The sequence below is a fragment of the Ammodytes marinus genome (genome assembly GCF_949987685.1).
Source record: "Ammodytes marinus genome assembly, chromosome: 24".
NCBI lineage: Eukaryota > Metazoa > Chordata > Actinopteri > Uranoscopiformes > Ammodytidae > Ammodytes > Ammodytes marinus.
In genome coordinates this window covers 2,874,042-2,890,083 of record NC_137228.1, presented here as the reverse complement: position 1 = coordinate 2,890,083, position 16,042 = coordinate 2,874,042, and the positions used below count along the sequence as shown (strand labels likewise).

Sequence of the window (16,042 nt, the reverse complement as noted above, 5' to 3'; positions counted from 1 at the left end):
TCCACAATAGGACATCTCAAAAATAAGGACCTACATAGAACATAGAACATAGGAACAAAGGGATACAATATAAAGTGGTGCTGGAATGGGAAAAGGGTTTTTCTTCAGGCCTGCTTCTTAATTGGGCTTATATCATGGATATCGAAAGGAACAATTGGTGGTGTTGTTTGACCCGCGGGGTTAATGCTTTGAACGGTTTGGAACACAGCCGAGGATACGTTCAACTAATGACGGAGACCAGATGAAACCGCTTGCAGTAATGAGACTTAATCGCTCGTGCTTAGAAATAGCCATTAACAACAGAACACATGTGCGCACACACACACACACACACACACACACACACACACACACACACACACACACACACACACACACACACACACACACACACACACACACACACACACACACACACAGGGGCGCCAACAGCCACACACACCATGCAAACACACAGAAATGCAATGCAGTGGTAGGATTGTATAGAAGTATACTGACGTAAAGGGGGTTGCATGTCAGTACACACACACACACACACACACACACACACACACACGCTTATGACAAAATCTAAATATTTATATAAGCCTTTGTGGACAAAATATTATAGAAATAATTTATTGCATTACAAAATTGTAAAGAAATAAAATAACAAGAAATTCTATTGACATGTGTTAGATAGAAGGGGCCATATAACATGTACAGATACTTCGATAATTCTCCTTTTACAAATTCCTTAGTAGTAGTGTTTGTAAGGAATAAAACAAATACATTATTAGATATGAATTGTGCTTAACTTATTTCATGTTGCCCTCGAAAAAAAAGTTTAAGAAATTAATTTTAAGGTCAGAATATTATTGGTCTTTATAAAACGGGTGGCTTAAATCCAGCGATCTGATTGGTTCCTAACTGTTGTATAATGGGCGTATATACATAACTGTGTTCCAATCAGTTTGCAGAGTAAGAGTTCCATATAATTTATTATATATATAAAAAAAATTAAAACCAAATTAGGTAGCATTGCCGAAGAATGAGGATATTAACGTACAAGCTTCTTATTTAAGGTATTTTTTTGGCATTTATATGCTTTATTGATAGTGTAGAGACAGAGTTGAAATGGGGCAGAGAGGGGAGTGACATGCAGAGAACGACCGTGGGCTGGAATCGAACCCGGGTCCGCTGCTGGCCGAGGCCCATGGGGGGAGGGGGGAGGAAGCCCTACCAACTGAGCTAAAGGCGCCCCGCGTACAAGCTTTTTGAATAGGGGTGTCTTTATATATTTAAGCCTGATATATGGCAAGATTTTTCTGGCCCAAAAATAGAAAGATTTTTTAAAAAGGACACACACACGCACACACACACACACACACACACACACACACACACAGATGAGAGGCACATTACCGCTGGTTTCATCACCATCATCTCACACGCTGGTGTTATACATGGAGAGTGAACAAGTCCAGCAACAAGGCTCCAATAAGCACAACTCTGCAACATTTATGTCTCCCTAACACTGACACAAAACACACACACACACACACACACACACACACACACACACACACACACACACACACACACAAACACACACTCTCTCTCTCTCTCAACAGCCAAGCACTGTGTTGAAATATTCATCCGAAACAGACATTAAATCATACAACTGTGGAATTTCTCCCTTTTTAATACCTCATTTCCTCAGTAAGCCTCAAGAAACCTGCTCTAAAATAATATGAATCAATATGATATCAAGGTTGGGTGTCTCATTAAGCTTATACAAAAATATGAAAATAAATGTGATGTAAAAAAAAAACCCAGAGCTGCCGTGATTGGTTCGAAATACTTATTGCGTCATAAGAACCAGAGCATATAAGCCCCACCTCATCCAAACTTTTTCAATTTCTGTTAAATTGAAATGAAATAACAATAATCTTTCATTTGGATTGATAAATATGCCTAACTCTTTTCAGATTGCTTTACTGTCACGTAACTAACTCCCCGAATGACATAGAATTGTATGAGGATGTGGGTTAACACAAGCTTTAAAGGCCTACTTCACCGGTGGGAATATGAAGGTGTATTGAACTCTGAGATCCTATGTAGTGTAAATGTGCAAACATCTTATAAATCGGTTCATCCTAGCCTGAGAAAAGGCAGAAAGAGTGTTTTATGGTATCACTGTCTTAATCCTACATTTTGCCCAGTTGTGACATCACAACTGGGCAAATATAGGGTCAGGATTAACAGGAAAGTCGGGCCAAGGGAAGACCGAGGAAAGACTGAGGGAAGAAACACCTCATTCATTATATTATAATAGTGATTTTATAATGGTAGAACGCTTCCGTATAGGTGAAGTATTCCTTTAATGAACTGGAAAGAAAGTAAATTCCCTAAAAAACTTAATTCTCAAAATTAGAAACCAACGCACATTGACGCATTCAAAGCATCCTGTAATGTGCAACCCTTTCATTTTTCAACATCCGATAGGAGCAAGTTTCCAAATTAATTGGACGTTTTTGTTGTTGTTTGAGGTTTCGGTATACAGTTCATCTTTTTATGTCTCTGGGATGAGATATATTTGGAAGCTGCTGCGAATATATTTCTGCTTCGTTCTCGTATGATTTTCGACAGCATTTTCCTATTGTGTTTCTCTGATCATCTCCAGAGAAGAGAGGTGAACAACACCATTGTGAACGTGAGGAAAAATCCAAAATGGAATCCAAAATGATCCAGAGGGAGCTATATGCTAGCAGTCTTCCAGCTAACAAGCCCCCTATGGAGTAGTGTAGAACCATCGTCCACACAGGGCTAAATGAAGTACGATGGTCTGGTAGGACCAGGCTAAATGAAGTAGGATGGTCTGGTAGGACCAGGCTAAATGAAGTAGGATGGTCTGGTAGGACCAGGCTAAATGAAGTACGATGGTCTGGTAGGACCAGGCTAAATGAAGTAGGATGGTCTGGTAGGACCAGGCTAAATGAAGTAGGATGGTCTGGTAGGACCAGGCTAAATGAAGTAGGATGGTCTGGTAGGACCAGGCTAAATGAAGTAGGATGGTCTGGTAGGACCAGGCTAAATGAAGTAGGATGGTCTGGTAGGACCAGGCTAAATGAAGTAGGATGGTCTGGTAGGACCAGGCTAAATGAAGTAGGATGGTCTGGTAGGACCAGGCTAAATGAAGTACGATGGTCTGGTAGGACCAGGCTAAATGAAGTAGGATGGTCTGGTAGGACCAGGCTAAATGAAGTACGATGGTCTGGTAGGACCAGGCTAAATGAAGTACGATGGTCTGGTAGGACCAGGCTAATCTATCAATAGGAATCCTGAATAAAACTGTTGAATCGTGTTCAGTTAATTTTCACTTTCTATTGCTCTCTCTCTCTCCGTCTCTGGAGTGAGAGAGTGTGTGTTACGCCTTCCAAGCACATCACAGCGTTGCCAATCCATGCTGCACAGTGCATATGTGTGTGTGTGTGTGTGTGTGTGTGTGTGTGTGTGTGTGTGTGTGTGCTGCCAACATAACTTATTCTATTTGACACATTCACGCTTTAACAGAGCCCCGATCTTTTCCTTTCTAGCATCAGCCTTTTCTCTCCACCTCCACACATCTTGATTACACACACCTTTTCATTTTTTTCTCCTCTCCTAAATTTGGCCTAGTTCCTAGTTAATCAGACACACACACAGACACAGACACAGACACACACACACACACACAGACACAGACACACACACACACACACACACACACACACACACACACACACACACACACACACACACACACACACACACACACAGATAATCCCTCAAAAGCACTGGCTTTGCCTGCAGTCAAAGTTACATCTTTCTGATGTCATCTCTGAATGTAGATCATCTTCTTATTGGCCTGGTGCCATATAGCTTTCTGCAGAGGCTTCCCTCCACTTGGTGTTCATTGGGGGGAAAAGGCTTTATACTCCAATCCAGTTTAATATTATGAGATACTTCGCTCTGCATCAACATAGAATACAAACCGAAAAACTCTAGGGTGGCGCTAAATATTTGTGCAATAGAAAGTAAAAGAGCTAACAAATGGGCATGTGTACAACTTGGTAGGATGGCCTTGAGTAAAGGTGGCCGACCAGTAACCATGAGGTCGCTGGTTCGATCCCCGGCACCGGACAGGAGGGTGTTACTTGTGATACTAGTGGTGGCTGGTATTACATCTACAGTGCCCCACCATCTCTACCATTGTGTCCTTGAGCAAGGCACTTAACCCCAAAACTGCTCCAGGGGCGCTGTACTATGGCTGACCCTGCGCCCTGACCCCCTCCGAAGTGTGGCAACTTGAGAGGGTAGAAATGCGGAAAGAACAAATGTCAATGTGCCTTGTGTAAATTGACTAATAAAAATAACTTCATTTATATGCAACTTTTCAGTGCCGCCATGTCTAGTGTGCTAATCAGTAGGTCTCAAAATGCCTTTGCTCTTGTTCTGCTACATGCAGCCTTCCAACAGGCTTGCCGTAGACAGATGAATGGGGACTCCCACCATAGAGATCACAAGCTGGGGCTGGGCTCAAAGCGTGCTGGGGGGGAGGGGGGGGGGGCTCTCTCTGTGTGACTACGCTTCAGTTCATCGCCTCTGCCATCCTAAAGCCTTTGTTCCTTGGTTCTACCTGCCTGCCTTTGTTGCATGACCTTTTTGACAGTTTTAGACTGTGCATATGTGTGTGTGTGTGTGTGTGTGTGTGTGTGTGTGTGTGTGTGTGTGTGTGTGTGTGTGTGTGTGTGTGTGTGTGTGTGTGTGTGTGTGTGTGTGTGTGTGTGTGTGTGTGTGTGTGTGTGTGTGTGTGTGCCTGTTCCCCTGTTGCTCATGCCATATTCCCCACATAAAGGTGAAACTCATATTATTAGAATATCATGGAAAAGGAATAGGAATTGAGGCAAGAATTCATGCAAAAGGGGCCCAAACCAAGTACTGAGTACATATGGATGATTATACTTTCTGGAAGGCTGACATTTCTGTATTCAAAATCCCCTTTTTTTATTGATTTCGTGTCATATTCAAATTTTCTGAGATTTTGAATTTGGGGGTTTCATAAGCTGTAAGCCATAATAATCAAAATGATAACAAATAAAGGCTTGAGATATCTCACTTTGCATGCAATGAGTCTATATAATATATTATTTCCACATTTTTAAGTTGAATTACTGAAATAAATGAACTTTTGCACGATTTTCTAATTTTTCGAGTTTCACCCATGTTCTCCTAGATGTTCTTATTGGTCTGACTATATGGATACAGTGTGCTTGTCTTCAATATATTGATTCTCCTTAGCCCTTCGCCCTTCGAAACAATTAAGTGGATCCCCTGTTCCGACAGCAAGCCCCTATGGGCATGTTATTTTATCACACAACAGAATTGTTATCAGCTCCGGGAAAAAAATCAAGAGACCACTCCAAATGTTAAGTGTCTCTCGTTGTACTATTTATAGGCACATGTTTGAGTAGAATGAACATTTTGGTTTTATACTCTAATCTACTGACAACATTTTCTACCGAATTCCGGATGCAAATATTTTCCATTAAGAGCATTTCCATTAAGTAATGTAGAGATGAAGATTAAAGATTGAAGAAAAATCCAGACTGGTCTCTTAAGTTTTAGAAGGATACACTTGACAATGCTATTACACTTTTGCAGTAAAGTATTTAAAAGACCTACTTCACCAGTGGGAATATGAAGGTGTATTGAACTCTGAGATCCTATATGTAGTATAAATGAGCAACCATTTTAGAAATTGGTTCAACCTAGCCTGAGAAAAGGCAGAAAGAGTGTTTTATGGTCTCACTGTCTAAACCCTACATTTTCCCATGTGTGAGATATCATTCATTCTCAATTGATTTAAGATGATATTCAAATACTTAAATCCAAATGAAATCAGTAGAGTGCATTAAAATAATTGCATACAATATATTTCCATAGCACTAATTCCATTCTATTCTATACAAAACAGAATGGTGTCACCCACTGTGTTGCTCAGAGAAAAAAAAATATACTGCTTTCGTGCCCTAGTTCTTTCCAATGCAGTTTCAATCAATCAAGGTTAACATCAATGTAACACAACACCCCTAATCTACTGAGAGCTTCAGCGCAGCATGTGCAATGTAAAAGACTTGAATTTATCAAGACAACACACTGACATGGAGGAGTGGCGCTCCTGTTGTTTGTCTCAACAGCAAAAGTAAAGGGGACATATTGTGATAAACTGACTTCTCCAGTGTTGGTGCCTTAGTACACACTAGGCAAGGCAAGGCAAGGCAAGGCAAGTTTATTTATATAGCACAATTCAGACACAAGGCCACTCAAAGTGCTTTACAGGGGCAAGATTATAATACATAAAACACATTATAAAACATTTAAACGTGAATAAAAGAAGCAAATAAAATAAAAATTGCAGGTTAAAATGGAAACAAAAAAGTCTTCAGACTCGATTTAAAAGAACTGAGAGTTGTAGCAGACCTCAAGTTTTCTGGGAGTTTGTTCCAGATTTTTTTCACTAAGAAATAAAGGTACAGGAATGGTCCTTAAAGGGTACAAATTCACATTTTCACCGTACCTTTCCAATGGGTACATTTTTGTCACTAGGGGTACAGAAATGTACTTTACGAGGTACAGACAAGAAGGTAAAAATATGTACCAATGTTTAAGGTACAGTGTTGTACCCTGCTGAGGTACCACTGGGGGGGGGGGACGACGACAATGCATTTGTACCCTTTTACGACCATTCCTGTATCTTGATTTCTTAGTGCCAGCCCGGAAAAGCTGAAATAGGATAACCCAGTTAGCTTCTTTTGGGCTGTTTAGGTCAGGTAATGTGTGAATGGGCTTGCTGTTCAAATGACCATGATGCACCTCTTCGCAGCTCATTTGCATATCATGCTAATGATGGGCAAAATAATTTATATTAAAGCTATGTGTCCCCATGAGGAATTCTGAGTGATTACACTCGGCGTATCTACACGAGGTAAGCCTTTTGAGATTGGTGAGATTGCACATGGATTTTATGCTTTCTGCTGTACGTCCAGGTTTATTTCTTAGCAGTAGAATCAACAACTGAAACATTTCATGTGATTTTTCCTTGAGCTCCTGCGCCAGTGTAAGGGGGGGGGGGGAGACACCAGTTTGTAAATGCTGCCATACTGAGAAATACAGAGAGAGTTTTGTGGAGCTGATAATATGCTTAATCAACTTTGTGACAAGTCATTTGGCCGATGGCTTGAATGTAACAGACATTCATTTGTATGAAAAAGTTACTCACTACAGCTTTAAAGACAATCAGCTCTTATACTACCAGACTAGTTGTCCTCTTTAGCTTTGAGCAGTTCATAAAGTAAATCCTTTTTCAAACCCCTCCCCCCTAATTCCACTATCGCCCCTATGCGTCCGACCCGCTCTCTCTCCAATTTTGCAGACACACACACACACACACACACACACACACACACACACACACACACACACACACACACACACACACACACACACACACACACACACACACACACACACAGCACCCCATTTTGGATGCCAGTTCAACAGGGAACGCGCCAGTAGCAACATCTGGGGCTGACACATGCACACATATCCACATTCGGACACACGCGCGCACACACACACACAGTAAATGCGTCGAAGGAACTGCAGTAGCCTCAAAAACTAGGCCATTACGGGCTAGACAGACACTATATGATGAAGAGAACTGCAGGTCAGAAAAGCATGATAGTTACACTTAATTAGCATGTTCTACTGTTTCTAAGTCAAGCCCACTTGCACCCAACAAAAAAATGATAAATTCTGCATTGTTTTAAAGGTGCTACGAGGAACTTTGAAATATTTATTTTTCCTCTGATGATCATAAATGACATGTAACAGTAAACGAGACCATCAGTGCAAAGAATGCTATTTTTATATATTTTTTCTCAATGCCTTCGTCATGGGTCCCTTACCCTGGAACTATAGCTGGCATAGTAAAAAAACATTACCGCTTTTGTCCAAAGAGGGTGCAAGAATGAACACAAATTTAAAGTTCCTCAGAGCACTTTTTAAATGAATTCAAGAAAATCGCGGGTAAATGTTCATTTGGTTCATCAAAAGCAAGCAATCATATTCTCCCTATTTCACAGTCTTTCTTCTATTGGAAAAAGCAAATGTATTCCCATGGGACCTTGTTTACCATAGTGCATTCAAACTTGGACGGCTGTCGTCACTTATTTTCACCGCGTATCATCAATTTATGTGCATATTATTGACTTCATCGCGGAGGATTTCTCTGATTTGGGATAGACTTAAAAAAAGGAATCCCAGCATGCAATTTGTTAATGTGTGACTCCGAAACAAGCTCATGAATTTGAAAAAAAGTTGAATGTAAGAAGCCAATGAAGTAGGAAAATGCACATCCTTTGTTGTGCTTTTTTTTTTGTTTGAAAATATGAATTAAAAAGAATTCTCATAGAAATGTACTGTTTTTTTTGTCAATAAACATTTTGTTTTTAATTTTTTTCGCTCAGATCGACAATTTTTCTTGTCAAGTGACCCATGGGAGACTGCTCATGCCAATTTTCACGCTTGTATCACAAATTGAAAGATTGTAGCACTTAGCCGCTCAAGAGTCAAGAAAAAAGAATTCTAAGAAACTCTAAGGAAGTCTAAGGAGTATTGCCTGAGGTGAAAGTCCAGTAATATCAAGTGGTTTGAAAACATCCATTCCAAAGCGAAACCAAAGAAGCCTCAAAAGTGTTTCACCCAACAACATAAGAAGGGACAAAGCCTTTTTAGTCAGCAAAAAAAAAGGCCTGAGAAGAAGCACTGTTTTAATCTTGTATTTCATAAGCCTATCTCATCACTGTATGTTCCAGATGAATGCAGTGCGGGGTAAAAAAAAAAAAGCACACTAACTGAATTGTAAAGCACTAACCCCTCTGAAGTGTACTTGTTCTAAGTCATTTCCATAAGCCGTTTTCACCATTTGGCACTTTAAAGATCCCCTACTATGCAACATGAACTTTTTCATAATTTTTCAACATTAGTATGGGTGTGATGAAAGGTTCTGAGTCTATGAGAAAAAACAACCCTCTCTCTTTCTCTCCACCTTCTTTCTGAATACTACGCAATATGCATACTCTTTCTTTTTTCTATTCTACATAATACATCTGACCACGAGAAGAATCTAGTTAGGGTGCAGGCCTACACTTCGGATATACTTTTACTTATTTATTTAATCGAAACATTGCGCCTTGATCTTGCCTCTTGCTTTTATACCCGTCGCATCCCCGTATGTTTTCATATGGAGGCTCCGTCGATGTGACGTCACTTCCGGTGCGCACTGGATTGTGGGTTAGAATTGCCCCAAATAGGATGCTGTTTTCACCGCTAAAAATCTCAGCCGGATGTAGTAGACATCCGGAGTTTTTCTAACCATCCGGATATAAATCTAGCCACAAGAATCGGGACAGCCTAAATCTTTTTTTTCTACCATACTAAATAGTAGATAGCATGGGGATTGGAACGCGGCCTTAGTTTCAAACTGGTTGTTAAGATTCAGGGTCAATATGAGCAGATTGGGCATTTTTGGAAGGCGGGGCTTAAAGAGACAGGCTCTTAAACGGAGCATTTACGACGGACACTTAAAAGAGGAGATTCAGCAATGGCACTGTGAGAAATATAAAGCTTTTTTTCGGACACTACACCATGGAAACTATTTCTAGTAGAAACCAAATCACAAATTTTAACCTGAAAATGTGTCCGATATGTGACCTTTAAAGCTGGGGTGGAGGATTTGGGGAGAAAATGGCAGTTGGGATAGAGATTTGAATCCAAATACCTCAACTGCTCCACTTGTTCTCTTTGGTCCCTCCCCTATGGTCCCTCCCTGACACGCTCTACACCAACAACGTCGGTGCCGAAGTGAATGGACAGTCCCAACAGCCAATAAGAACAGATAATCGGAGCCTCGCTCTGATTGGTCAAAGTGTACAGCTCATGTTAACTTTGACCAATCAGAAATCATATACCCCAGCTTTAATGGCGAAAAATGTCCATCCCTGTGAAAATCTAATTCTATTATTTACACTAATGGTTTAATGCCTCGCCACCAAACTTTCAAAGTCAAGTTTGGAACCTTCTCCCACCCACACAATGATTCATCGGTCTGCAGACGCTGACATACCATACTAAACAGTTAGTCATGGCTATCTATCACTGCCGTAGGGGGCTAACAACACAGGAGAAGTGCAATATGCTCTCTTTCTGTTTTTAAATGTGTAATGAGACCAGCATAGCCTCTGTAGTGCTGGGGGGTGGGGGGAGTGGGGGGAGGCACTGTATTTAATGGCCTTTGCGGAGGCAATACAATTAAAATATGGAGGATCTGACAGTAATTAACATTCGGCAGACAGACACAGACTGATGACTCTCTCTCCACGCCATATCTGTACACCGCAGGCTTTCTCGTACCCTTTCTTTATTTCTTTTCCAATTCTACATACTACAGTTGACCATAAAAAGTATCATTTGCACGCAGTATGCTACAATTGGGACGTACAGTACTTGAACTTATTTATTGGTGTGTCTGCTGAAAGCTATGCTATTTCACCAGTGCATTGCGCCTTGAACTTGCCTCTTGCTTATACACCCGTCTCATCGCTGGTTGTTTTCACTCAGAGGCTGAGTCAATGTCCTAGATTCTTTTGAATAGCACATATATTGAACGTCAAAACATGACATCATGCACAATGAGTAGGATCCTCTTGACTGAAAGGCATGCTACAGCCTATCAGGGTTTTTTTTTTGTGTCCAATGTTACTAGTGCATTGCCCGTATGGAAGCAGGTCTGCTGTGTGTGTCCCGCTCGTCACTCATTTCAAGCTTTGGTCGCAGCAGCCAATCAAATCAGAGGGAGGCGGGGTTTAGCTGGAGACTACTTCATGCCCGTCAATACTGTGGCCTTCAGTGTGCGCATGTATTCGCCGCCAGCATGATATGAATATGATAACTTCTACATATCTGGTCATAACGTCAGAATCAATCAAGGATGCACACCTTTGTGCCGTGCGCAAGCCATATCGGGAAGCTCAGGCCGATCTGACTAACAGTGAGAGAGATATGCGAGTCACAGACAGACAGACAGACACACAGACAGACGTTTCTTGCTTGATAGATAGATAGATAGATAGATAGACAGACAGACAGACAGACAGACAGACAGACAGACAGACAGACAGACAGACAGACAGACAGACAGACAGACAGACAGACAGATAGATAGATAGATAGATTGATAGATAGAAGATATGACTGGAGGTAATGCTGTGATTGACATACTGTACGTTGAAGCATGTACTGATTCCTTTTACGGCAACCGGCAGGATGTCAATAAGGATTTCAAATGTAAAACAGAGGCAATACTGGACTGCAGCCAAACCCCACTCAAGTGTTTATGTCGCCACCATAAATCCAATCGAGAAAATCAAGAGTTACAGCCCTACTTTGGCAGTGCGTTGCTTTAAGTAGAATAGCTTGATATATGCTCCTTAAAAAATACAACATACCCCGTTGATTTTTTTTTCTACGGCCACAAATGGATTTAGGAGGATATAAATGACCAGGGAGAATTTTAGAAGTTACTATTGGATGTCCACCGTATAGCTAGCAATTTTACAGAACCTAGGCTGTGTATCAACACTGGATTTTTTTCCAGCGCACACACACACACACAGTAAGGACAGGTAGCGGGAACGTGACGAGATATTCACTGATTTTTCTTTTAGAACATTTTGTCAACCAGAACTGCTGACTCTGTGTATAAGGCCTACAACTGCAAAATCCATTCCATTTTAACAAGCTTATTTTAACCATTGAACACACGCTGAGAAGCCCACACTGTCACACTTGCAACAGAAGGCAAAGCACTGGTTTATCTATTTACAGCAGACCCTAACAAACTGTGGCCTCAGGGACTATCTAACCATTGTTTTTTACAAAGTGACTTACGTAACAGTGACCCCCAGTGGAGGCTTTTGGTAACATGGAGAAAAAAAACCACTGTCGGTCAATGCACACTGTAAGTAAGTAAGCCTGTATGGAGCAAGGCTTTGGTTATTAGTCTTGTCAAATGAATCCATATGAGCCATAAAACAAACATTGTCTTTGTAAGGATTATCCACAAACACACACACACACACACACACACACACACACACACACACACACACACAGGTAATCAATCTGTGACGTTATGACAGTTTTCCGATCTGATTTTTGCACTGAGCTCGCAATATCAATATCTTGTAGTGTGTATGAATATATATAGTTATGTTGTGCTGGTGGAGGAATAACTCTTTCAACTAATTATATATTTTAAAAAAAACCTAGTCCGTGCATATTGAATTATGCTCATAAATGGCTGCAAAGGGTAAAATAAATACACGAAAATCTTCATAAATATGCTTTTATAGTGAGTTAGAAAGTCACACAAACACACTCATACAGGCATAATGCAGTATATACACACTTAAAGGTGGAGTCAGTGATTGCCTGTGGTCAGAATCACTTTTTGTCCAAATCAGTGAATATCTCCTCCACAATCCATAAACTGTCCGTACTGTGTGTGTGTGTGCGCGCGCAGAAAAAAAAATGCAGTGTTAATACACAGCCTAGGCTCTGTAAACTTGTATGAGAACAGGGGTTATGTAAACCAAAGGGGGTGGTAGCCTATCGTAGCCGGGCAACATGCCCCGTTTACAGAGCCTGGGCTGTGTGTTAAGATTTGGATTTTCAGCGCACACACACAGTACAGACAGGTAGCGGATTGTGAGGAGATATTCACTGATTTTGACGAAACGCACACACACACACACACACACACACACACACACACACACGTACGTACACACACACACACACACGCGCACACACACACACACACACACACACACACACACAGAGGAGCAGTTGATGGAAGGGAGGAAGAAGGGGAATGTAACATCAACCCCCCCTGATGTTTTATCTAGACCTCGGAGCTGTCACTCATTCTACAGCACAGAGATACATGTTCCCTCCGCGTATACTAACTCACTGTCTCACTCGCGCTACATGCTGGCTTCTGTACATGCACTTAGTACACACACACAGCAAGCGAATACATGTAAGTATGCACAACCTATGACAACACTTTGAGTAGCTGAGACTAGGTGCCAAAGATATTTTTAGATACTTATAATTATTTATTTTCTGTCTTCGCTTACTTTTGAAGTATTTAGCTATGGACCTATTTGAGAGTCTCGGGAAAAAAAATGATTGATTGATGTTCATGTCAAAAACATGAATACAGTAAACAGTACAGTTATACATTGCATTTCCAACATTATTCACCGTGGCACATCACTCACAACACACACACACACACGCACGCGCACACACATTTTTCAAGTACTGTCACTCTGATAGTCCATGAAGAGAGGGAGAGAGAGAGAGAGAGAGAGAGAGAGAGAGAGAGAGAGAGAGAGAGAGAGAGAGAGAGAGAGAGAGAGAGAGAGAGGGGGGGGGGCACTGAAGAAGAGATGAAAAGAGGGAAAGAGGAGGCGTTTCTGGCCAATTCCACTTCCAAACCTAATTCCATTTGTCCCCTCTTTCTCTTTCTCTTTCTTTCTCTCTCTCTCTCTCTCTCAGTTGCTTTTGCTATCTCTGTCACACACACACACACACACACACACACACACACACACACACACACACACACACACACACACACACACACACACACACACACACACACACACTCTATATAACGCCTCTTCACCCTCATCTTCATTTTTCTTCCTATTCTGCCCCGAGGAAAGGAATAATTTTTTTTTTATTATTTTCGAAAACAATTCAAAAAGGACTGTTCTACTATGAAGATGACTGATATTCCTTAACACAGAAATATACCTTCTTCCTATTATACCTTCTGATTTGAGGAGCACATAATGAACAATGTCAATGACTGGTTCCTATGGGGACATATAAATGGCGTTGAGAATTGAGATTTTTTTTTTCCTATGCAGTAATTGAAGCCCTTGATTTATTATTTAAGTATACCACTCGAACGAATGTCATGACAGCACACACACACACTGTGTATACTCGTGCATATGCAGCCTGTCAGTATGGCTTTGGCTGAGGATATTGTGACAACGTTCTTTGGTTTCACAGTATATGACATATATGCAGAAAAACTTGTCTTTACTTTTTTTTATTTGACATTTTCTTACCATTAGTTAAAGAAAAAATAAGTAGATAGATAGATAGATAGATAGATAGATAGATAGATAGATAGATAGATAGATAGATAGATAGATAGATAGATAGATAGATAGATAGATAGATAGATAGATAGATCATGCTCAAGATGCCCAATCAAACTTGCTTGAACCCCCATTCTTATTTTTTGGATCGCATTGATCCCAATGACAACAATTCATTCTAATGCACGCATATGCTCACACTGGATTATCTACATCAAATCGTAGAGAAAAACCCCCCCCAAATAAGAGAATTAATAGGCTATATCATGATTCACCCATATTTCATCACAATCATTGGCCAATTAACAACTGCTTTGCAACATGAATTAAGCCTCATAATTTGCACTCACCATTGAAGTTCCAGAAGGATTGGAGCCCCCCAGCTGCGCTACTGTCGTTACTCATTGTGCATGTCCACTTTTATTTCTCTCCCCACACGAGTTTTCTCCACAAGCGATCGCCCCCCCCACTCCCCTCCTCAAAAAAAAAAAAAATTCCTCCTGTTCTATCGAGCTCCTTTAATTCACATTATCCCTGTTATTTCTGGAAAATAAAAGCCCACCTCCTCTGACCCTTGTCCGGCCGTATTTTAATGTTGTGTGCCCGAGTTTGCTCTCTGTTTGTATTTCATCCGTTTTCGTCTTCTGTTTTGGTGTGGAAATTGCCTATCCTGTAGTTTTTTTCCCCCGAAGATGTTGAAGCCCGAGGCGCTCTGTCAACGGAAGATGTTTAATATAAATGGTTGAAACAAGATACAAAACAGCAACTATTATTTAAAAACTATTCAATTCTCACGTAAATACAAAATAGTCTGGCTGTCGCAGCTCCTGTCGCGCATGGCTTCTAGCTCACGAAAGCGTTCTGAAGAGAGCGAGAGAGAGAGAGAGAGAGAGAGAGAGAGGCAGAGAGAGAGAGAGAGAGAGAGAGAGAGAGAGAGAGAGAGAGAGAGAGAGAGAGAGAGAGAGAGAGAGAGAGAGAGAGAGAGAGAGACTTACGATGTTATTTTCCTCAGCCAATCCTAACTGACTGAATCTCTGTTTTTATGGCATAATAGCCAGTTGGTTTCACAGTGCTGCATATATTCAAAATGTATGCTATGCTATGATACATTTTCTTTATAAAAATTAAAAATTAAAAATATATTTCTGTAGTTTCAGAGCAAGTGAAATGATAGGCGCACTTCTTTTTTTTTTTTTCCAACATTGTATTTATTGATTTTTAACATTTTGCACATACAAAGTCTTACACATTAATCAGCAGGTTTGTACCCTATATTAGCACCAAGGTGTAGGACATTACAAAAAAGATATATGAAAAAAAAAACATATATATATATATCACAAGTACAACAGGATTTAAATAACGAAAATAAAAATAACGTGAGACCCCTCTATTCAGGCGTCTAACAAACAAAACCAAAAGTATAACAGACAAACAATAAGTCCTGTAGTATTTCTAATGTTGCAATCGGGGAATACAAGTAAAATCACATTACAATCTAGTATTCATCATATAATCACGTGAGCGTTGCAGAGGGCAATTTATTCATCCCCAGGTTCTTCTATCATATGTGCTATATCTCTCCTCTCCAGAAAACTTATAAACGGACCCCATATGTTAGTAAAGAGTGACTCCTTGGCCTTGATAATGTATGTAATTTTTTCTAAGGGCAGAGTTGTAGATAACTCAGTAATCCATTTATTTAAACAGGGCAT

At 40.6% G+C, this 16,042-nt stretch overlaps 1 protein-coding gene across 1 annotated transcript in view; it reads right to left on the bottom strand.

The window, feature by feature from the left end:
- chrm4a (cholinergic receptor, muscarinic 4a) overlaps positions 1-14,732 on the bottom strand; it is a gene marked incomplete at both ends in the record, with an annotated part of 30,698 nt that extends 15,966 nt beyond the window's left edge. Inside the window, one exon of the mRNA XM_080053043.1 lies at positions 14,678-14,732. Coding sequence (XP_079909169.1) covers positions 14,678-14,732 — 55 coding nt within the window. The remainder of the gene's footprint in view (positions 1-14,677) is intronic.
- Between the last annotated feature and the right edge of the window lie 1,310 nt (positions 14,733-16,042).